The 25,962-nt window shown below is 38.0% G+C and overlaps 1 protein-coding gene across 1 annotated transcript in view; it reads left to right on the top strand.

The window, feature by feature from the left end:
• Positions 1-25,962, top strand: part of LOC126234522 (esterase FE4-like) — a 76,846-nt gene that overhangs the window by 21,503 nt on the left and 29,381 nt on the right. The window contains exons 4-5 of the mRNA XM_049943219.1: positions 3,992-4,142; positions 11,685-11,870. Of these exons, the coding sequence (XP_049799176.1) occupies positions 3,992-4,142; positions 11,685-11,870 (337 nt within the window). The remainder of the gene's footprint in view (positions 1-3,991; positions 4,143-11,684; positions 11,871-25,962) is intronic.

Consider the following 25,962-nt stretch of genomic DNA (forward strand, 5'->3'; position numbering starts at 1 on the left):
ACTGCAGCTCATCTTATGCGTTCGCTACTAGAGCTGCATCGTCCACATATAACAGCTCATGGATAACAATTGTATTTACTTTGGTCTTGGCCTTGAGGCGAGCAATGTTGAAAAGATTTCCATCGGACCTTGTATGTAGATACATTCCCTCCTCACAGTCTTCAAAGGCAAATCTGAGCAGAAGGGAAAAGTAAATCCCAAATAATGTATGAGCTAACACACACCCCTGTTTCACACCACTTTTAACGGGGAATGCTTCTGATGTTTTACCACTGAAGCAGATTGTTGCTTGTGTTTTCTCATGGAAAGAGACAATTATTTGTAGTAGTTTAGGTGGGTGTCCAATCTTCTGCAACAGTTTGAAAAGCCCATTTCTGCTCACTAAATCAAACGCTTTAACAAGGTCAATGAAAGCAATATAAAGTGGCCTCTGCTGCTCATGACATTTCTCTTGTAGCTGTCTTAAGGAGAAGATCATATCTACGATTGATCGGCCAGGCCTGAAGCCACACTGAGATTCTGGGTAGATTCTGGAAGCTAAGATTTGTAATCGCATTAGGCTGACCCTTGCATAAGCTTTCCCAGCTACACCTAGTAATGAAATGCCTCGGTAATTATTACAGTCACTTCTGTTCCCTTTCTGTTTATACAGAGTAAGTATCCTCAAATTCTGCATACTCTTCAGGGCATAACCTTCTTCACAGCTGGTTGTGATAAGTGAATATAAATGTTTGAGAACAACAGACTTGTTATACTTAATAACCTCTGCAGGATCCCGTCTTCACCTGGGGCCTTTCCATTAGCAAGAGAATCTATTTCTCTACTGAGTTCTTCCGTAGTAGGCATTGCATTTAGTTCTTCCATAACTGGCATTTGTTTGATGGTGTCACATGCATCCTTGCTAACTTCATTCTCTGCTGCGTACAACTCAAGGTAGTGTTCAACCCAGCTTTCCATTTGTTTGCCTTCATCAGTAATGACTTCACCAATCTTGGACTTCAGAGGAGTTGATGTCAGTGATGAGAGTTCGGGTGTCTCCAGGACACCTTGTGCTGATCCTTAAGGTGGAAATATGTGTTTGTAATGCAGAGTCCATAAAAGCAGCAAACTTCAAGCAGCCTCTGGCCATTTTCATTCATTTTTACCACCCCATGATTTCCCAGGCAATTCGGCCATATGTCATTATCTGATCCAACTCTAGCATTAAAGTCCCCTAGAATATACAGTGTCTTGCTGCTAGGTACATCAGCTATTCTGTCACTGAGTTATTCATAAAACAGATCCTTCTCTTCCATGCTGGATGATAAGGTGGGAGCGTACACATTTAGGATGTTGACAGTGCTGCTTGAGGAGCATATTTTTAAAGCAATAATTCACTCTGTTCCACTGGATGGTGGCACAATACAGTTCAGGAGGGTGTTTTTAACAGAAAATCCTATGTCATGAAGTCTTGGCTCATCTTGAGACTTTCCCTACCAAAAGAATGTGTAGGGGAGAGTGGGGCACATTGAACCGTAAAAAATATTTCCCCGTGTTACTCATCCAATAATTTTATTACAGAGTAGAGATTTACAGATGTTACAGTTTAATCCTTCAAGTATCAAATGGCCTTATATGACTGCATTGTCATTAATTGTCTTTTAGCTGCACGCCTTTGAAGAAAATTTGGTTCATTGAAAGAACCTATTTAGCATAGAAAGTAAGTATAAATGTACTTTAAACATAATTTTTACATATATTCCACATGTGAATCATAATTAAATCTGTAGGCACACAATCATGTACACTATTTTGGAATTACCGAACATCAATGGACTTGAAGCTGATTCCAGATTTTAAATATGATTTTTGTCTTGTTCTCACACCATCAGTAGCAAGTCATAGGAGCATATAAAGTATGTTGCTATCTGGAACAAAAGCTTCATCCTTTACCTGAGGAAAATAAAACTTCCCTCCCATTTTTTCACTTTTTCTCAAAAATGATACCTGATATTCTCCTGCGTCATCCTTCGGTTTCAAAATCTTCCCCACATAGTAAACCGGTGTTTTGTTTTCCAGTTCAGATTTGGTCAAAACAAAATCATCTGCTTCTGGTAATTTGTCCAAGTCTTCAAAGTTGTACTCAGATTCACCAGATACATCCACAAGCCTTAAATACCTACACATATATTTTTACCCTTGCTAAGGAAATAAAGTACAGAGTGCTTGTATTAGACAATTAAAAGAGTCCTGGAGCACAATCGACCACCCTGGGGCACAATGAACCATGGCTCATTGTGCCCCGGGAGAGCTTGGTTCAATGTGCCCCAACAGTACATATTTCAAACAAAGCTCGTGTGAGGTTATGTATGAACATTGTTAATATTTGAAAATCTATATAATTAAAATACAGTATTGATACTGTTACAATGACTTACTTTCTCTAAAATTTGGTGACAAAGGATTGAACAAAATTCAGTCTATCTATGTCTCCAAAAATTACTTCACTGTCGCAAAACTAACATATGGCAGTCGGTAGAGCAGTACTGACAATATATGCCCAGAGAAAAAAATAATTTACCACGTTATACTGAAATTATGCTACCTGATTCATTGTGCCCCACTCTGCCCTAATTATCCTCCCTGATAGAGCCCGCGTCTCCTTCAGTCCCGCGATGTCAACATTCAAAAAATGGAGCTCTCAGTCTTATGGATGAAATAAACCTCTTGGTCATCATCAATGTACCTTGGACACATGGTCCTAACATTCCAGGTGGCAATACGAAATAGTGATTTCTTCATTATTTCATTTTTGTTTTTAGTAGGTATACTATATCAACCCGCTTGTCAAAGATTACTTCTAAGCTCCACACACCCCGTGAAACAGGCGGATAGTGGTGGGATAGCACCTTATTGGCTGGGGGCTGCCCAGCTTTAGGCGGGCATTAGCTGTCCAATGAGATGCAATGATCTCTCCCACCGTCAGAAGTGGCCCCTGGCGCTCAAGTCTTACACCAATTAGACAGAGCTCATAACCAGTAACTGCCTCTTCCCGTGTTATGCCGAAGTCCTTGGATGTCACTGAAGTGTCCTCTCCAGGATGCTACAAGTCTGAGCAATAAATATGAAGACATGTGAGTTGCCCAATTATCACGGTCTCCCTCTCAACCTAAATTATAATATCCAGAGGAAAGGCAAGCCAATACGTCTGGTATCACTTCGGTTGCAGGAGCTGCCAAAAGGGGACGTATTACGCCTTCCAACCGCCTTTGGAGCCCCACTCCAGATTTTCTTTCAGGATTTTCTCCCTCCTGAGACCAACCACAAGGCAGTGGTGTGTAAAGGTAATTAGAGAAAGAAAAGGAATGGTAACTTAGGAGAAGGTAGGGAATAGGATATATAGGATATAGGGTATAAGACGGGTCATTGTGAGGCACACTTTGTCTGGCTCCTCTGCGGAGACCTGCCCAGCTAGTTCGGAACTGCCGGTAGCTACACTACCGCCAATATAGCTCTCAGCTTCCTTGGAGCACACAAATTCTCCCGCCCACACGGACAGTGCTACGATAAGGCGGTGGTGCATAATGGGAGAGTATCATCATGTTTTAATCACATTAAAAATGATAAACTTCATGGATGTGAAACAAGTAACCACACACTAAAAATTAATTCTGTAGTTCATGTCAACAATTAATAATGATTAAACTGCTAAGTAATTAGGTATATTATGTATACTAAGTTAGACACTTACATATAATTAGAAAATATACATACTCAAAAGGTATGAAACAAAAAGAATAAAGTGTTTAAAAGACTGAATTGCTATACTTTCATGGTAATATCCACTACCACATGATAAAAAAAAATCAGCTGAATTTATTTACAAAATATACAAAACAATGAAAAAATTTGTTATTGCATTTATTAGCTTATGTTCTTATTTGACACTCAATAGTGATGACAGTAGATTGCCGATGTGTTTTCATAGTACTTATTCTCAAATTATTTGCAGCTACCATCAAATATTAGTGTCCCAAGACCCGTACTAGTGATGATACATGGTGGCTGCTTTATGACAGGTTATGCTGAAGAACGTCCACTAGATTTCTACATAGATCATGGGATTATTGTAGTTACCATACAGTATCGTCTTGGAGCTCTGGGTAAGAAGAATACGAAGATTATGCTAAACTATGATCCATAACACTAAGCATTTGTAGCTAAGAAATCTTTATTTATTAAACACACTGTAATAACTTAAAAAATCTTAAAGTATGACATACTGAATTTTCATTGAAAACAAACTTTAATGAACAAATTTATCACCAACAGTTATATTTTGAATCTGTTTAAGAGCCAAGCAAAAAACCATAATATCTACAAAAAATTTGGAGGAATTAGTACTTGCATATTGAATGGAAAACAACATATTATTGTTTGCTTATGGCCTATTCACACATCTAAGTTAATACTATTGATGTGCAGTGTGTTGAGCAACAGGCATAATTACAGCGATATGATTAGAATTGCATAAGTAAGTTCTGACAAGAGGCAAGGAATTTTTGCCAACCCAAAAATGCCACAAAATGATGGTGTATGTCAGGGGAGGGGGAGAGTGGGCACAGTTTTTAACTGAGGCCAAGTTACATATTCTCTCCAGGGTAACAGTTGTAGGACCTATTTGATCATTCCATTCCTCATATACTGTACTTCTCTAAGAATTCATACAACTGATAAGTGTAGACAGATGTCATTGTTATGGATAGTGATTGCCTCTATATCTACTTCCATATGCATACTTTGAAATCCACTGAGAAGTGTTTGGTAGAAGGTTCTTATGACTGTATCACGTTTTATGGTTTCTTCCTATTCCAATCACTTATGGAGCACAGGAAGAAGGACTGCTTAAATGCTCCTGTGCACACTGTAATTAGACAATCTTGTTTTTTCAATCCTTATGGTAGCAATATGCTTTGACATGAACTGTGTTTCTAGATTTTTCTCTTAAGACTGGTTCTTGAAACTTTGTAAAAGACTTTCATAAAATAAGTAGAGAGCCCATTAATGTTCTGTTACTAAATACATATGGAAATCAGATATACCTCCTAATCTCCTTCTCTCCCCTCTCTCTATCCCTCTCATCCATCCCCATCTCCCTTTGTCCACCTCCTCCTCCTCCTCCTCCTCCTCCTTCCCCTAACTCTGTCCATCACCTCCCACTCCTTCCCATACATCTTTTATCCCACACCCTCTGTATCCATCTCCTCCTCCCTCATCTCTCTGTCCATATCTTTATCCCCCTTTTATATGTACTTTTACTCCTCCTTTCTCAGTCCAACTCCTCCTTTTATTACAAATGAAACCTCGATCGTGAACAGAAGTCAGAATCAATGGGTAAATTGGTTGGAACCATCAGTACATGGGATATGAGAAACCTTTCCAGTTGCTGGATCTGTGGGGATAGTAGTTTTAATGACAGTAATGCATATGGTTTTAATGTATAAATAGGTAGAATTATAAAGTTAGCAATAAATACAACTTTCCTGTTTCCTGTTAAAAATGACTGTGAAAATGAAAACAAAACCACTCATTTTCACAGTGCAGCTTAGAATGTTGTTTGTTGCAACTAGTTTAACAGACACTGCTTACTGTATTACATGTCTATATCTCCAATGCTTTAGGCTGTGCATTGTGTGTCAGTCAGTCAGTCAGTTGGTTCATTCAAATGAATTTACCTCAAAAGTTGGGTTAAAACCTTTTTCCTTGATAATATTCACCCCAAATTATGTCATTTGGAAGGAATTATTATACTTTTGTATATTCGGCAAGAAATGATTTGATGTAGGTTCTTGTCCAGAAAGTGGCTCTGGTGGGTGGAGGTATCAGTTGTGTAATTTGATCTTCATGCTCACAAAACATAATCCTGGTGGTTTCTGTTGAAACCTCAAAGTATTGAGGTGATGACAAACATTGTTCATTGTTCTGAAGTCAACAAATATCTCAGTGGTTTAATTGACTGTTAGATTGTATCTGAAAGCCAAATGTTAAGTTCAAATTGCCATGTTTGTTTTGTTGATGTTCCAAATTATTTTGTGCAAAGCTCCAACTGAGCAAGATGAACTTGACGGTATCTGTTGTTCCACAGTCATAATGGATTGAACTTCAGAATTTCTTATTCTATTTGCCTCCAAAGACTGTCTATGCTCTTTATCAGTGTCACTGACAGTGTTCATGTGGTTGGCCTGCACTGTGTGTCCACTGATGAATATTTCCACACTTGACTGGTGGCATTCTTTCCAAGAAAATAAACCATGAACTGAAATAAAATGAAGGTTTGCAACGTGCCAAATTACCACAAAGTGACATCACTTCAATCCTTGCAACACACTGAAGATATGATCACCACCAATAGCACACTGAAAATAGTTTTCAATTGTAATCTTTTTTGCAAAACAGCAATATTCATTCTGGAATTTGTTGTTGTTATAAAAACATGTGATATCATTATTGTCAAACTGAATGTCAAAATTAAGAACTGTCAAACCAACCATCACATTTCTTTCAATGGCATTTTCATACAAAATTAACATCCAGATTTTCAACTTTTCCATTGGATTTCCCATAATTTTCTTTCTTATAAACTTTGTACTGACAATTACGAACAGAACAAAAAAAGTGAGCCAAATCAGTTGACCTGTTTTCAAGTGATTTTCTTTCACATGTGCAGCAACTGAATTTTATTTATATAGATTTGTCTACATCTTCAAGCATCTGCTGATTCGAGATTTTTTAGTATTTTTGTGACATTTTGTAGTGAATCAAAAAACTCTGTGACTGTGCTGTCTGTACTTGAGTATGTTTAACATGTTAGTCCTATCTGCTGTGGGCCTCATGCAGTTGGGCAAGATGGGACACACATGCACAAGTGATTTGTAAGCAGTCCCTTTTGTAGAACGATTGCTGTCCAGCACGTGAAACAATGTTTCCCACCTGTCTTATCTATGGACGAGCCTATGTGATTATTCCATTTCATATTCATAGAAATTGTTAAACCTGGGTATTTGTATGACTTGACCAATTCCAATTGTGACTAAATGATATTGTACTTGTATGATACCAGTACTACTTTTCTGCACTTAGTTAAGGGCACAGTTTTATATTACTGTATGTCTCAAGCAATAAGAAAAATTTTGCACAGTTTTGAAGTTTTATCATATATCTGCCTCGATCTTTTAATAGTGTTTCTTTTACGTTACTTCATCATTGATTACTGTACAATCTGAAAAATGTCTGAGATTGGTATTAACATTGCCTTCTAGTACAGTAAAGAACCAAATATACTTATTTGGGTCATACCTGAAGTTATTTTCACTTCTTCCATGGCACTTTATCAAAGATAGTATGCTGCAACCTCCCTGCCAAGATAAATTCAATCCAGTCATGTATTATCCCTTAATTTTCCTTTGCAAGCATTCCTATGTGACAATTAAACATGATCTTTTAAATTCTTAATCAGTCCATATCCCATATGGAAGAACATTTAAGTTCCATGGGAGGCCCCTCTCCATGAATTACTTGGCACCCTCAGATCAGATATTTTCTATAATGCCAAGTACAAAGTAGTGTATATGTATTTTTCTCCTACCTTATGTGAACTAAAACTGAATAGAATATGGCCTTTCAGAGAAGAATGAGAATTACTCATTATGTCTTAATTCACAGTTGTCTTTGTCAAGTGTCAATACATATCAAATAATGCTGGTTAACTGTTACACAAGCAAAGATTCTGTCTTCAAACTATGCAGAGTAACTATAAAGTGCATGAAACATTAAAAAAATTATTACATCTCCATTTACATGACTACTCTATGATTCACACTTGATACCAGTACTAAGTGCTTAGCAAAGGGTGCATCAAACCATCTTCAGATAATTTCTCTACCATTCTGCTCTTTAACAGCACACAGGAAAAACAAGCACTTAAACCTTAAAGCTCAGATTTCTCTAACTTCACTACATTTATCGTTTCACTATACATAGGTGGGTGTCAAAAAAATATTTTCACATTCAGAGGAGATAGTTGGTGGTTGAAATTTCATGAAAAGATCTCACCCACAAAGAAAAACATTTTTGTTTTAATGATTTCCACCTCAAATTGTGCATAATATCCATGACTCTATCTCTTCTATTTCACAACAATAAGAAATGAGTTTCCCTTCTTTGCACTTAAATGGTAAACATAACACAAATAATGCAGTATGTGAGAGACAAACAACAAAGTGCTTTTTTGGATGAGGTGCCAGCAAGTTCTTTTGGGAAACTGACAACAGCGGCACCACTGACCAAAGTTGTTGAAAATTACAGCTATCCTGGCAGAGAAAGCATTTTGCATGCTTCTGTTTGTCCATTTGTAATTGGTAGTGACTGGGAAAAAGAGTTTCCCATGGCAAGTATCACAAGACACCACTAGTTTACAACAACATAGTAAAGTGATACAATAAATTTGAGGAGGATGGTTCTTCATGTGATCCAAAGCTTTTGGGTTGACAAGGCATGTCCAAGCAGACAGCAGACCATATGAGAAACATGCTGCAAAATCTCATAAAGTCTACCTACTGAGCTCATGCAGAAATCAACATAACTCAGTCAACAGTGTGGAAAATTCTTCATGAGCAATTAAGAGTGAAGCCATACAAAATGCAGCTTCTCCAAACCATATGCCATGCACAATGAATTGTTCTGTCTGTAGTTGTACACTGATGTGAAGAACTATCTTGAAAGTGTAAACTTCACAAGCAAATTGTCTTGAGTAACAAAGCCAGTTTTTATCTTTTAGAAAAGGCCACCAACACAATACATGCATATGGGGGAAAGAGAATCCACATGCAACTTCAAACATGCCCATGATTCCAACAATGTTGATGTGTCCTGTGCTTTGTCCAACAAGATTGTCTCTGAACCCTTCTTCCTTAGTGAGAGAAATTTCTATGACATCACCTATTTTGGTGTTCTGCAATTGTGACTCATGCCACAACTTGAAACTGATAGCAGTAATTTCATCTCTCAACAAAGTGATATTCCTCCACATTTCCACAGTTGTGTATGAGATTACCTGTATGAGACGCCACCATGTCACTGGATATGTCATGTTGTGGCTGTTCATTTTGTGCTGCTTGTGTGTCCACTATAGTCACAGACTTGATACTTTGCAATTTTTTCTTGTGGGATAACATCAAGAATATTGTTTATGTCCCACTTCTACCACTGAACCTCCAAGATCTACAATACCACATAACAGCAGCTATTCTTATTTTCATTCCTCATATACTAGGCCTGGTTAGAAGTGTCCATGTGATGAAGGGTGGACACAGAACATTTACAAACATTATAAAAACTTTGAGAATTAGTCTTTCTCTTATGGTATTATTTATTACATTGTTCTTGGCCATTTATGTGTACCAGCTTTTTGAAATGTTTCATGGACTTCATAATGAAGAGCCAAATAAACTCGTACACCTATTTAATATTGTGTAGGGCCCCCACGAACACACAGAAGTGCTACAACATGACATGGCATAGACTCAGATAATGTCTGAAGTAGTGCTAGAGAGAACTGACACCATGAATCCTATAGGGCTGTCCATAAATCCGTAAGAGTACAATGGGGTGGAGATCTCTTCCAAACAGCACACTGCAAGATATGCTGAGTAATGTTCATGTCTGAGGAGTCTGGTGGCCAGTCAAAGTGCTTAAGGTCAGAAGAGTGTTCCTAGAGCCACTCTGTAGCAATTTTGGATGTATGTCATGTCACATTGTCCTGCTGGAATTGACCAAGTCTATCAGAATGCACAATGGACATAAATGGATGCAGGTGATCAGACAGGATGCTTACATATGTTTCACTGTCAGGGTCATATCAAGACATATCAGGGGTCTCATATCACTCCAACTGCACACACCCCACACCAATACAGAGCGTAGCACAACGGACTCGCATTCAGGAGGACGACGGTTCAATCCCACGTCCGGCCATCCTGATTTAGGTTTTCTGTGATTTCCCTAAAGTGCTATAGGCAAATGCCGGGATGGTTCCTTTGAAAGGGCATGGCCGACTTCCTTCCCCATCCTTCCCTAATCCGATGAGACCGATGACCTCGCTGTTTGGTCTCTTCCCCCAAACAACCCAACCCAATACAGAGCCTCCACCAGCTTGAACAGTACCCTGCAGACATGCAGGTTCCGTGGATTCATGAGGTTGTCTCCATACCTGTACACGTCCATCCGCTCACTAAAATTTGAAATGAGACTCATCCAATAAGGCAACATGTTTCCAGTCATCAACAGCCCAATGTCAGTGTTGATGGACCATTGCAAAGTGTAAAGCTTTGTGTTATGCAGTCATCAATGGTACACAAGTGGTTCTTCAGCTCTGAAAGCCCATATCAATGATGTTTCATTGAATGGTTTGCACACTGGCACTTGTTGATGGCACAGCACTGAAATATGCAGCAATTTGCCAAAGGGTTGCACTTTTGTCACATTTTATGATTCTCTTCAGTCTTTGTTGGTCCCATTTTAGCAGGATCTTTTTCCAGCCACAGTGATGATGGAGATTTGATGTTTTACTGGATTCCTGATATTCATGGTATAGTCATGGAATGGTCGTATGGGAAAATCCCCATTTCTTTGCTACCTCAGAGGTGCTGACTATAACACCACATGCAAACTCACTTAAATCTTGATAACCTGCCATTGTAGCAACAGTAACTGACCCAGCAACTGTGCCAGACACTTGTTGTCTAATACAGGCACTGCTGGCTGCAGCACTGTATTCTGACTGTTTACATATCTGTATTTAAATGTGCATACCAATATCATTTTTTTTGTGCTTCAGTGTAATTACTCTGTACTTGCAAATACAAAGTATAGAGTGACAACTACAGTGCCTGCTTGCACTTTATAAATGTGCTGCACATTATTTTTTGAGAATGCACACAAATGTAATACAAGATCAGTGTTTGCTACAATTCTATGTAGTATCTTGGACACAGTTGGTCCTATCCCATTGTCTACAGATTACAGAATGAAATACATACCGCAGAAGCCAGTAAAGGAGCTCAGAGTGCTATGCATGGAGAGAACATACTTCTTCCATCAGTAATTCAAATATCTGCATTCCATAATAGCACATTAGTACCAAAACGCATCTCCAGCAGTCCTCACCTCACCTGTAATAATGTCACACATCTTGACTGTTACCAATAATTAAGTATTGAAATTATAAGTGATTATGCTTCACAATAAACCAGTTTTTGAAAAGAAATGTTCCTCCATAAATTATCTAGCTACTGTATTTTTATGAATCAGTCTTTTAGTAGCTACTACCATTATGAACAATTTAGGTAATTATAGCATGTTTCCTTACAGGACATTATTAATTTCATTAACACAGAGCTGCAATTAATCCACTGTTCCTCTAACCTAGTGGTTTTTTTTTTTTTCAGAAAAACTTATCTGAATTTCAAAATAGAAATAATTCATTCAGACAGTTCAAATAATTTGTCACATGATGTCTATCTTCATATGACTGATGAGGGTAGCTTTTTGCTAGAATTTGTAATATCTTACAAAATAAATGTGTCAAACATTAAAAATTGAAGCCTTCAAATTTGGCTTCTAGTTGAAAGTGCTTTTGTTGCCTGCAGGATTCATGAGTACAGGTGATTCTTTACTGCCTGGAAATCTTGGAATGAAAGATCAAGTCCTTGCACTGCAGTGGGTAAAACAAAACATTCTTGCATTTGGTGGTAATCCAGATGAAGTTACCATTGAGGGCCAAAGTTCAGGAGGAGCTGCAGTTCAATACCACATGATGTCACCCAAGTCAAAAGGTATGTTGTAGCTATAGGATATAAATTATGAATAATAATGCCTGATTGATAAAATCATGGATTCACTATGAATACTTGAAAATATTTCAATTTTAGGCCTAAATATAAACAAATGCAATATTTACATAGAATATAGTAAATTTGGACACAATATTTGTTCCTTTTTGGAATCTGGTCTGAAATTTATTACCATTTTGATATTAAAAATAACTCGATTTTCATTTTACTTTCTCTCTTCTAAACTTGCAAACTTCTTGAAGTATCAGTGATGATTCTTATTTTAAATACATAATTCTGAGAACTAAACTAACAATTTGTTAGATTATGTGTAGTAGGCCATATTTTTCCAGTAGTAAGTGCTGTTTAATATCATGTAATACTCATGGTAAATAGTGATTCAAAGTTACATTTTATTGTGAGTAAGTTAGCTAACACATAATGGAGTTAACTGAGTACTGAGTTTTTGTTTTAAGTGGAAACATGAGTAAATAACTTTGTATACTACATTATAAACCTGAAGCACTAACCACTAGACCTAAATTTTGCAGCTCATAAATAATGAAAATTCAAGTAAACTAAGGAGTCTTAAATGATGTAGTTATATTTTTAAGTATTTAATCTGTGTTGCAACATATGACAAGTTTGGATGTCACTGTAGGGTAGTCACACATGGAGTGGTATATGAAGGTTGGGGGTTGGAGTTCTATTGTGGTGATGAGTGTAATGGGCAACTGAATTGGGAACTCAATGAGACTCTCCTGTGGAAAGATATGCAAAAAGAAAAAGAAAAAAAAGGAAAAGGAAAAGAAAAAAGTAACACTGAATGGGGAGCAAAGATTTGTGTCATTCAAGTTGAAATAGATTGAATGAAATTTGAACTAGATAGGAATTGGGTAAAGGTAACAAACAGTGAGCAACTGGGGAATAGCTCTTCAGTTTCTTCAACTACATTTGAACTTACAGTTTCTAATAAGAATGATCCTTTGCCTGAAGTGGGAGGGGAAGAGTCTCATCTAGTGGCATGTTGCAACAGGGTGCAGCAGACATCTAACAAAGAAACTAGGTGTAGAAAAAAATCTTGCCACCAGATAACAGCAATGGTAGGGGTGTAGGCAGATGGTATAGGACAAATTAGGAACAGAGTACCAGCTCACAAGTATTGGGAAGCAAAGTGCCAGACTTAGCCAGGTGGCAGACAACATTGGGAAGCTGTGCAAAGATTTTGACAGAAGTTCCAGGTGTTCATAGAAGGAGGAGCAGGGGAAAGCCTGGCTAATGATAAAAATTACAGGATTAGGGGTGATATGGAAGGAATAGAGCTAGCAACTTTACACATATGTAAGTTTTGTGGCAGTCCTACAGCACTCAATGTGGGAAACTTGGCAAAACTATTGAGCTCTGTACAGAAGTGAGCAGCACCATCCTGACAAAACTAACAGATTGGCCAATTTGTTGAGTGGTGTACAGAAGTGAGCAGTGGAGAGCCAGTTTGTTTTTGTGTTTGACTGACCTAGGTGAAACAGGAAATTTGGACAGTGTCACAACTTGAGCAAAGTGACTGAGGACTCTAATGTAGAGTTCCATGTATGAGTCAATAGTTGTTTCTTCACTTGTTTTGAAAGCTAGTGATTGCTTGTTGGCATTAGGTAGCCAGTCAGGCACCAGCAGCCAGCCAAAACAGAAGAGGCAACAGGAAAGTAACCGATTTTGTGACTTTTACAATTTCCTAACTAGGAGCGAATTGTATGATTTCATCTGTGTGCTTTGATAGTTTAGTTTCTTGAGTTTCTGCACATTAATTTAATGTTTTTAATATAATAGAGGGAAACATTCCACATAGGAAAAATATACCCAAAAACAAAGATGATGTGACTTACCAAACGAAAGCGCTGGCAGGTTGATAGACACACAAACATACACAAAAAATTCAAGCTATCACAACAAACTGTTGCCTCATCAGGAAAGAGGGAAGGAGAGGGAAAGACGAAAGGATGTAGGTTTTAAGGGAGAGGGTAAGGAGTCATTCCAATCCTGGGAGTGGAAAGACTTACCTTAGGGGGAAAAAAGGACGGGTATGCACTCGCACACACACACATATCCATCGACACATATACAGACACAAGCAGACATATTTGAAGACCACGGATGTGTGAAGCTGGCCATTGGACAGATGGAGGTCAACGTCAAGGAAAGTGGCGTGGGATTTGGAGTAGGACCAGGTGAACCTGATGAAACCAAAGGAATTGAGGTTGGAAAGGAAATTCTGGAGTTCTTCTTCACTGTGAGTCCAGATCATGAAGATGTCATCAATAAATCTGTACCAAACTTTGGGTTGGTAGGCCTGGGTACCCAAGAAGACTTCCTCTAGGCGACCCATGAATAGGTTGGCATACGAGGGGGCCATCCTGGTACCCATGGCTGTTCCCTTTAATTGTTGGTATGTCTGGCCTTCAAAAGTGAAGAAGTTGTGGGTCAGGATGAAGCTGGCTAAGGTAATGAGGAAAGAGGTTTTAGGTAGGGTGGCAGGTGATCGGCATGAAAGGAAATGCTCCATCGCAGCGAGGCCCTGGACGTGCGGAATATTTGTGTATAAGGAAGTGGCATCAATGGTTACAAGGATGGTTCCTGGGGGTAACAGATTGGGTAAGGATTCCAGGCGTTTGAGAAAGTGGTTGGTGTCTTTGATGAAGGATGGGAGACTGCATGTAATGGGTTGAAGGTGTTGATCTACATAGACAGAGATACGTTCTGTGGGGGCTTGGTAACCAGCTACAATGGGGCGGCCGGGATGATTGGGTTTGTGAATTTTAGGAATAAGGTAGAAGGTAGGGGTGCGGGGTGTCGGTGGGGTCAGGAGGTTGATGGAGTCAGGTGAAAGGTTTTGCAGGGGGCCTAAGGTTCTAAGGATTCCTTGAAGCTCCGCCTGGACATCGGGAATGGGATTACCTTGGCAAACTTTGTATGTGGTGTTGTCTGAAAGCTGACGCAGTCCCTCAGCCACATACTCCCGACAATCAAGTACCACAGTCGTGGAACCCTTGTCTGCCGGAAGAATGACAATGGATCGGTCAGCCTTCAGATCACGGATAGCCTGGGCTTCAGCAGTGGTGATGTTGGGAGTAGGATTAAGGTTTTTTAAGAAGGATTGAGATGCAAGGCTGGAAGTCAGAAATTCCTGGAAGGTTTGGAGAGGGTGATTTTGAGGAAGAGGAGGTGGGCCCCGCTGCGACGGAGGACAGAACTGTTCCAGGCAGGGTTCAATTTGGATAGTGTCCTGGGTAGTTGGATCATTGGGAGTAGGATTAGGATCATTTTTCTTCATGGAAAAGTGATATTTCCAGCAGAGAGTACGAGAGTAGGACAGTAAATCTTTGACGAGGGCTGTTTGGTTGAATCTGGGAGTGGGGCTGAAGGTGAGGCCTTTGGATAGGACAGAGGTTTCAGATTGGGAGAGAGGTTTGGAGGAAAGGTTAACTACTGAATTAGGGTGTTGTGGTTCCAGATTGTGTTGATTGGAATTTTGAGGTTTTGGAGGGAGTGGAGCTGGAAGTGGGAGATTGAGTAGATGGGAGAGACTGGGTTTGTGTGCAATGAGAGGAGGTTGAGGTTTGCTGGAAAGGTTGTGAAGGGTGAGTGAGTTGCCTTTCCGGAGGTGGGAAACCAGGAGATTGGATAGTTTTTTGAGGTGGAGGGTGGCATGCTGTTCTAATTTGCGGTTGGCCTGTAGGATGACGCTCTGAACAGCCAGTGTGGATGTGGGAGAGGAAAGATTAAGGACTTTTATTAAGGTTAGGAGTTGACGGGTCAAATATGTCTGCTTGTGTCTGTATATGTGTGGATGGATATATGTGTGTGTGTATGCGAGTGTATACCCGTCCTTTTTTCCCCCTAAGGTAAGTCTTTCCGCTCCCGGGATTGGAATGACTCCTTACCCTCTCCCTTAAAACCTACATCCTTTCGTCTTTCCCTCTCCTTCCCTCTTTCCTGATGGGGCAACAGTTTGTTGCGATAGCTTGAATTTTGTGTGTATGTTTGTGTTTGTTTGTGTGTCTATCGACCTGCCAGCACTTTCGTTTGGTAAGTCACATCATCTTTGTTTTTGGATATATTAATTTAATGTTTAACAGACATAGTTCCTGAGTTTTCATTTGTATTGGAAAGTAAACTGATTTTGTGACATATTACAAGTTACTAATCAGGGGAAAATTATTTGGTCTCACCTGACTGCTTTGGTAGTTTCATTTTTGAATTTCTGCATGTTAATCTAATTTATTAGGCACAGTTCTTGCATTTTTGTCAGAGCTACAGTAGAGTTCTGCAGCATGTGTCAATAGTTCATCTGTCTTAGTAGTGTAGTTTTCTATGGTCTTTAGTATGGACAGAGACTGTGACCGTTGTGTGCGGATTTAAGCTGAGTTGGTGACACTCTGCTCTCAGGCCCAGACTGCGATGGCTTCAGTTACAAAGCCTGAAGCTTCAATGGATGGGCATTACTGTTGTGGGCCTGCTGTGGGGATCCAACAGACATCCAGCACGTCCATGTCCTCCAATTGGTCCTCACTGGTGGCCAGCCCAGTTACTGCTCATGCTGAGGTTGACCCCTCACCTGTAATTGAGGGGATGTCACCTCTGGGTATGGTAGGTGGCAAAAGACTTCCCAGGGGCTGTACGTAACGCCTCCCCTGTCAGACTGACATACAGATTCCAGGTGCTGTCTGTGACTGACACTGTCACTCAGCCAGATGCAGTCGCTGTCCTGTTTCAGAGGGAACCTCTCAGCCTGCAAGATCTGGAAAATCACAGAAGGTGTGATTATTGGTAGTTGGGAGCTCCAATGTTAGGCACATTATGAGGCCCCTTAGGGACATGGCTGCCAAGGAGGGGAAGAAAGCCAGTGTGCACTCTGCGTGCATACTGGATGGAGTCATTCCAGACATGGAACAGGTCCTTCTGGATGACATGAAGAGCACAGGTTGCAGCCAACTGCAGGTGGTGGCTCACGACAATACCAATGATGTGTGTCACTTTGGATTGGAAGAGATTCTTTCTGGTTTCAAGCAGCTAACAGCAGTGGTAAAGGTTGTCTGTCTAGCTTGCAAGATGAAAGCAGAGCTCACAATTTGGAGCATAGTCAAGAGGACTCTTTGTGGACCTCTGATACAGAGCCAAGTGGAGGGGACCTGAATCAGACCCTCAGACAATTGTGCAACCATGTATGCTACAGAATTCTTGACTTGCACCATAGAGTAGTTGGGTTTCAGGTTCTGCTGAATAGGTCAGGAGTCCACTACATGCAGGACTTGGCTATATGGGTAGCAGGGGCTGTGTGGTGTGGACAGGGTGGTTTCTTAGGTTAGAAGGTCTTGAGAAAACATGAAGAGGCTTCAGCCACAAATGGTACAGGCCAAACACAGGAAGAATGTAGATATAGGAACCATCAGAATATCAGTTGTAAATTTACGTAGCTGTCTTAGGAAAGTAACAGAGCTCCAAGCACTTATAGACAGCACTGATACTCAAATTTTTATTATAGGCACTGAAAACTGGCTAAAACTGGAGATAAGTTCAGCTGAAATCAATAGTGTTTCGAAAGGATAGGCTAAACACAGTTGGCAGTGGCGTGTTTGTTTCTGTTACAAATAGTTTATCTTGTCGCAAAATTGAGGTAGATAGTTCCTTTGAGTTACTATGGGCAGAGGTAATTCTTGGTAACTGGAGTAAGATAATAATTGGATCCTTTTACCGACCTCCCAATTCAGATGATACAATTGCTGACAGGTTCAAAGAAAACTTGAGTATAATAGCAAACATCTACCCAACTCATAGAATTATAGTTGGTGGTGACTTTAACATACATGTTTAAATCTGGAGGTACACATAAAACATTGTCAGAAAATCTGCTAAATGCATTCTCTGAAAATTATCTCAAGCAGTTAGTTCAAGAGCCCACACAAATAGTAAACTGTTGTGAAAACACACCTGACCTCTTAGCAGCAAATAATCCTGAGTTGATGACAAGTATCAAAATGGATACAGGGATTAATGACCACAGGGTTGTATTGTAACACTGACCTAGACTAGGAGAAATGATGATCATAATAAAATAAGGGAAATCAGAGCTCGCACAGAAGGATACAGGTGTTAAGTTTTTACTATGTGCTGTACAAAATGGGAATAATGGAGAGTTATTGTGAAGGTGAGTCAATGACCCTTCTGTGGAGCACTTGCATTTGCAGAGTATACTCGTAGATGTAGATCTCTATGAAAAGAGTACAGCCCTGGGGAAGTCCAACACTAATGCACCTGATAACAAAGAAGGTGAATTTCCAGATAGCATGGCAACTGAATGTGTTATATTAAAAGTATTGTATATTTGCTAAAATAGCCAAAACTGCGTGCAGTTGAGCTACAAAAACATAATGACTTTTTGAATCAAAAGAAGCACTCCAGCACAACAAAATTATTATCATATTTATATAACATTTGATTTCAAAGTTATTAAAGTTTAAATATTTATTAATTTATAACAAGTAATGGCCATTAGCAGTCATGTTATTAACATGTACTACACACCAACAAATAGGTTGTGACTTCAGTTACATGATGGGAAGCATTGTTGTGTAATATATACAAAAACAAGTACTTAAACAGATTATTTATAATATTTAATTAATATGTGATAAACCATAGAATGCTGCACATGAACACTATTATTTAGCTTCAATATGTTGACAGTGCAGTAGGAACTATAATTCAATAATTTATGTAAAAATTATTTGTTATGTTCATAAAAAATTAAGAAATGCACTTTCAGTCTTATAGTGGTGCAATGAGAAATAGAATACAGACTTATATTTGTCTAGGTTCTGAGATTTCCTTTCTGAACAAAAGTAAAATAATAAATAAAAAGGATAAAGCATAGATATTTAGTTAGGGGATAATTTGTACATATTTGTACATTTAAGAATATGTTTATTGAATTTACATAATGTATACAATACAGCATGAACAATATTTTTGATAAGGTGTGCCAGGGAAAGTAAGAGACTTGACTGCAGTATTTGGTCATGTGTCCAAGCACTGGAGTTTGCAAGTAGAGGAGCCTTTTGGGTTTTTTCACTGTTATTTGTAAAGTGAAGATGGTCTTCTGATTCTTGTTGCTGGAAGAACTATGGTCTTTGTCAATAAGACTGCATGATCAACAAGCTGCTTGTGGTAATATGGTTCAGGATGGTTGTAGTATGAACTTGGTGCAATTATGGTTTACCACATAGGGATATTTAAGAATTAAACAAGTGAAGAGTAGGACTGACATTAGTGCTGCAATTAATTTAATCATCAATGAGTTTTAGTGAAACATTGAAAATATTGTAAAGCATTGAAATTGTGTTACATGCACTACAAACTGGAAGATTTGTTAGTGTTCAGAACGTTTTGTCTGATGCTCTGCACACTTTGCTCCACTCTACAGATTGACATATACAAGTATCTGCTTCAAGTCTACATAGAAACGTTTGGCCATTTTTTTTGCACGTTTTCCATGTATCTTTGCTTGCAAGTAGATTTACAAGTTGAATTTAAACCAACACATTAGGCTACCTCATTTTCCTTTGGGATACTATACCTCAATCATTTGTTAATAATTCTTGTTTAAATTTTGGGAAACATATGCTTAATTCTATAAAATGTTAGTGACTACTAAGCTAAGAAACATCAATGCTTAATTATTTTGATCAAAATACAGCAGTACACAGCCAACCCTTAGACATAGTTGAGCCATAATTATTATATTTTGTGTGCTTGTCCAGTCACTACAGGTTGTCATTGACATGACCTCAGTGAATACATAGCTGGTTTGATCATCAGAAAGTAACCAGTGTTTTCACACCATGACAAGCCGTACATTAATACTGCTGTGTACCACGTGAACATGGATATGAGCAGCCCAGTGCTTAATGAAACAAAATCTCATCTGAGCTTGACATTTGTTGCTACAGTTGTGAGATGTGGATACACTAGACATGCCCTACATCTGAATTAGAAAGGTAAAGTAGGTTACCTGAGCTTCTTGCAGAAACTGCATCACATACTGCAAGATTCCTGTAGTTATTGGTGCCAAAGGGGTATCTTCTTTTAGGTTAGAATCAGGATTCAGGCACCTTATTTGTGAGATAAATTAAAACAGCAGAAGAGCCCCACAAAATGCTTCAGAATGTGCAGAGAAGTAAGGTTAGCTTATTTCATAAGTACATTGTAAGTCTGAGTAATAAGGTAGAAGAGCTTCTTGTCTGTTTGGAAAATTTAGAGACATCTGTAGAGATAGACATCCTGTTCCTATATGAGCTGCACATAACAACAGGGCTATAGAAGTTAAATGTAAAATATTACACTTTAGCACCTTACTGATGTAAAATGGATATTTTGGAAAAGGATGTCTTTAAAACACTGAAATAAGTAGATTTTGTAGTGATCAACTGATAGAAGTGTATGCTTGTGAGTTAATACTGAAGAACAGTTCACTTTTTAAATTGTAACTGGGAAACTATGAACTGCTTCTGATGCATATAGATGTCTGTTAGACAGAAGGAAGCAATTAATAGACTGTGGTTACTTCAATGTAGATTTTCTAAGGAATAACAAAAATCATCTGGAGACATTATCTGGATCTTACAGTTTGATCTTAGTAACTACATTTACAATACATGCACGTAAAGGCAGTAAGTTCTAATTGACTATGTTTTCTTTGATAAAAATTAAAACAAGAAAATAAGTGTATAACCAGTAACAAATGCTCTCTTTGATTGTGAAGCGGAATTCATTAGAACAAAAAGGATAGAACCTTACAGTACATATACTCCCCACGACTCCAGGACAATTGTTTTTAAGAATATCTTGCAAGAGATGATCTAGGTTGAAATTTCTAAACAACCAAATGCTGACATAAAATTTAACCTTTTTGATGGTAGATTCATATTATTAGTTGAAAAGTTCCACATAAGCTAATCATAAAGTACATTACATTGGCAAAAACAACTAGAGGTTCTGCTGCAGTTGGATACTACAAAAACTACTCTTAATAGTACAGCTGTTATGGCACCTTCCATGACTACCAGTCAATATGCTGGCCTCACATAATGCCACAGTGTGTCTCAGGTGTTCAGCCTGACTGGGTTGCCTCCAAACACATCTCCGACGATTGTCTGGTTGAAGGCATATGCGACACTCACAGGTGAAGAGAACATGATGCCAGCCCTGAGCAGTCCATTCAGCTTGTTGTTGGGCCCATCTGTACCCCGCTGCATGGTGTCATTGTTGCAAAGATGGACCTCGCCATGGACATCAGCAGTGGAGTTGTGCATCACACATCCCGTTGCACACAGTTTGAGTTGTAACACAACATCCTGTGGCTCCATGAAAGGCATTTTTCGAAATGGTGGCATTACTGTTTAGGTTCTTCTGAGACATAATCCTTAGGTAGTGGTCATCCACTGCAGTAGTAGCCCTTGAGTGGCCCGAGAGAAGGCATGGAAGGCATGAACTCTCTCTCTCTACTCATGAAATAAGTAGGTACTAAAAGAACACTTTTAGTTCACATTTGGTGTATTTCAACTTCTGTATCTCCTCCATGTCCGAACAACATCGCTGTGGTTCACTCCAAGACGCCTAGACACATCCTTTGTTGGGAGCCCTTCCTGACACAAAGTAACAATGTGAACATGATTGAACTACAGTATTGACCATCTAGGCATGGCTGAACTACAGACAACAGGAGCCATGTAGCTCCTTCCTGATGGAATGACTGGAATTGATTGGCTGCCGGACCCCCTCCATCTAATAGGTGCTGCTCATGCATTGTTGTTTAAACTTTTGGGCAGCTTTGGTGACATCTCTGAACAGCCAAATGGGATGTGTCTGTGATACAATATCCACAGTCAATGTCTATCTTCAGGAGTTCTGGGAAGTGGGGTGATGCAAAACTTTATTTTGATGTGTGTATTTAGACATGGTAGTGCAAGGATGTGAAGTTTCTTAAAATAGGGGCTTGCATGAGTTTCTAGAGGCAGCATTATCTATGACTCTTTGGCATATTAAACAACTATTACTAACAGATACCTTTCCCCAAAAGATTATCCCATATTGCAGTAAGGATTCTGCCTGGGCAAAGTGTACATTTTTAGTGTCTCTTTTGATGTGGAACCAGAAAGAATTTTGATGGAATAACAAATGGTATTCAATTTATTTGTAATATATTTTGCATGTTGAACCCATTTTAGATCTTCTTGGATCCATATTTCAAGAAATTTTTTAGAGCTTACATTTTCAAGGGTTCTGGTAAACAAGCTGATGACTGGTGTTAGTGGACATATATTTTGCCCTTTGTAGGTACATTGTAACTGCTTTTTTCTGTTTTTATTACTAAATTGTTTCCATAAAACCAGTCTGCAGTGTGGGTGGCACACTTTTAATCTCTTGCAGTAATTCTTCTCTGGTCCTTCATTTTGTTATCACATTTGTGTCATCTGCAAATTTTATGTAATTATGGTCTGGACTGGTTGATACCAAGTCATTTGCAAAGAGTAAAAATAGAATTGGTTCTAGAATGGAGCCTTTTGGTGCACTGTACTTAATTCTCTACTTTTCTGAGCAACAGGACTTTACCTTGTTCTGTTCTTGGATTGCAAGCTCAACTAACTGCTCTCGATTTTGGGGATATAATTTTATCAATTCATAAGTTGAGCCCCTAATAACCATAGATTCAAGTTTCTTAAGCAAGATGTTGTGACTGATGACATCAAATGCTTTGGAGAGGATATAAATATGACTGAGAAATGCTATTTGCTGTGTGCAAGAATGTGAAGTTTCTCAATTTACTTGCAGTTTTTCTAGGGTCAGTTAGCACAGCTCACTTCTTCATTAGACAGTTAATATAATGGAAATCTGTCTGCTTTGCAGCAGTTTGCTTCCTTACAGTATTCCATATGGGTTTCATCTTATTGGTGAAATTTTTTATATAGTATCATTTGCCTCTATTTTTCCTTGTTTGACATTTTTGAAGATCTTTTTATAGGTTTTGAAATAAGTCTCAAATCCTGGTGACATGAATTGTTTAGACAATCTGTGTAGTAATATTTTTTTCTTAGAGGATACCAGAATCCCAGAAGTGATCCCTTAATTTTTTGTTTTCCTTGTGTACGTTTTGCTCTGTGTTGGGAAGCACAATTCAAAATACTAGGAAAAATTGCTAATAAAGTTATTAAATTTTCCAGTTGTGTGTTTGCAGTTGTAAATCTTTTTCCAGTGTTCCTTGCTCATGTAATGGAGATAGTGTGTTTGCATTTATATTTCTCTTTCCAGTGATCTTTGCTCAGGTACTGAAGAAAGTGATGTATATTTTCATCACTGTAGTTTCTACCAGTGGCTGTTAGGCACTGTTGCAATTTCAGCTCACTTTCCACACTCAGAGAGAGTTTTTCAGCTTTGTGATACCCAAAGCCCTTGTTTAGTGTTTCTATTTTGTAGTTCATTTCTACATTTACAAATATCTTATCAATGGTGGTCTAATGTTTTTGATGACAAGAATGTGTTAAATTGGATTGCAACCTTCTCACCTCTTTTACTCCTGTGGACTTACTTAGTATACACAGTTGATCTTATTCTCTGGATAGCTGGCTATGTAAGTCTTCTCTGAAGAATGATGCTAATTAAAGTAATATATATGACTCACTCTCTCTCTCTCTCTCTACTCATGAAATAAGTAGGTACTAAAAGAACACTTTTAGTTCACATTTGGTCTATTTCAACTTCCATAAAGAACAAAATTATCATTTCTCACATAAACATTAGACTTCTTGTAAGTCACCCATGTTGTATCACATTAGACAAAAATTAAGATACATTTACCACATAGTTGATTCAACAACCATGGAAATCATGAACAAGTCTTGCCTCTAGCACATCTGTGTTAAAAGTTACTAAAAATCTTTTTTCAATTCAACTGTTTTTTTAATCAGTACAATAGTCAAAGTTATAACACAGAAGTTCCTTGGGACTGCCATGTTCTTATATTACAACTTCCTTAGCATGATTGACAAGTACTTGTTGGTGCTGTTAGAGACAGTAGAGGGCTGAGTAGTTCTAGAATTTATGCGGAAATTCTCAAAACACTACTGTGGTAGATGAAGTCTTTGTGATATAATTTGCTGTTATTATGGTAGATTTCATGTTAAAAGTTTGCAAGAGATTCAGTAATTCATTGTTTTCTTTAGTGTCCTTGGAAAAATCAATATTAAAATCATCACATAGAATAACTCTTCTGTTTCTTTGTGTTAGTCTGTTAAGTGAATATTCCAAACTTTTTGAAAGTGTTTATGTCACCAGTTGGAGCTCTGTATAAATAAATAATGACAAGTTGTGTCAACTATTTCAGCTCCTGCTAGGTCTACATCTTTTTTCGTCATTATTTCAACAGGAATTTTTATATTTATGGAGTTTATATTATTTCTTATGAATGTACAACTGCCACTATGTTCAAGAATTTATCTACAGAAATCACCACCTAGCACATTTAAGAAAGAAAAGTTTTTATTGCTCAAGACCATACAGTAACAACAATATGTGATACTCAGCCATGATCACCTTCCAGACATGTGTTTAAGGAGGTAGGAACTTTGATTACTGCTTCATCATAAATATATTTCCACAAGAAGCTTGTAATAAATAATCCACTTAAGTTCAAAACAAAACAATGAGGTAGATAATTAAAATACCAGAATAAAAATGACATTCAGTACTTCACATTAAGGTTGTCTTTAGCAAGAAAAGGGTTGTACAATATTCACAACAAAACTTACTCAATGGCATAAAATGTATGACAGACAGGAAAGTTAAGTTTGCAGTCAAACTGAATATTTGATAACTTCATCTATTCTTTAGAGGAATTTCTATTACTGTAATATTTAAAAGGTGATGGTAGGGAATTATTAACTTATACCTGTATTTAAAATAAGATAAACAATTAAAAATAAATGTTATTAAAATACTTGTAAATTAGCAGCATGTAACCGTATTTCAATATGAATGTGTAATTATTTTAATGACTCATTCCAAGTCCTTATGATTACTCATACAAATGGTCTATGAAACATAAAACTTATTTACTAACTAAAAAACTGAGAATCTCATGGTCAAGGTAAGAACACCTGCATATAAAACAATACAGTTTCTAAATATATGTAAGAACTTCCTTATACCATCAGGAACGCAATTTTACTTTCTTAAATTAATCTTCCACATCACTCACCCTTTCCAGAAAGATAACAGGCTGATTTAGAACCAATTTATTCTAACAAGTGTTATAGATCTCCATTAACTGAGACTGTTTCAAATGAATAATACCATATCCATAACTTTTAAATATTGTCAAGGACAATAAATGTATACTTACAAAACTTGACACATTCTTTTTCCACCAAATTAGTCATTATATTATGGAAGATAGGAAAATGGGATTTAAAGAGCAAACCCAAAGATAGGGTGTTAAAACTTACAGCTCAGAATAACACAGACATGTTCAAATCACCTACATAAAAATGAAATACTTAAGATTTTCATTTGATGTTCAATACTCCAAAATATACTTAATTTTTAGCCCTTCCTTTAAACAATCCGTTTTCATCCAGAGTGATGATTAGAAGCAACACCTTTCCTACCTGGCATACAGAACAATGAAAATAATTGATTTTTGACAATATGATGTAATTGGATAGATAAAAATATCTACTCACCAAATGATGGAAGGAGAACACACACATAAAAAAAGGTTTCACATAAGCAAGCTATTGGAGCCAGAGGCTCCTTCTTCTGGTGGGACAGCTGAAGGGGAAGGATGAGGCGTGAAGGAAATGGACTGGAGAGATTTAGAAAAAGGGTTAGCGTTCCGAAAAGTCAGCCACAACCCACTTCAGGGGAGACTTCCCATACTGGATGAGAAGCTTTCTTCTAATGTAGCATGTTAAAATGCTCTCTCTCTTTTTCTTACATACAGACACAGAGAGAGAGAGAGAGTGAGTTTCCTTTTTTTTTTTTTTTTTTT

The sequence above is a fragment of the Schistocerca nitens genome, chromosome 2 (genome assembly GCF_023898315.1).
Source record: "Schistocerca nitens isolate TAMUIC-IGC-003100 chromosome 2, iqSchNite1.1, whole genome shotgun sequence".
Taxonomy (NCBI): domain Eukaryota; kingdom Metazoa; phylum Arthropoda; class Insecta; order Orthoptera; family Acrididae; genus Schistocerca; species Schistocerca nitens.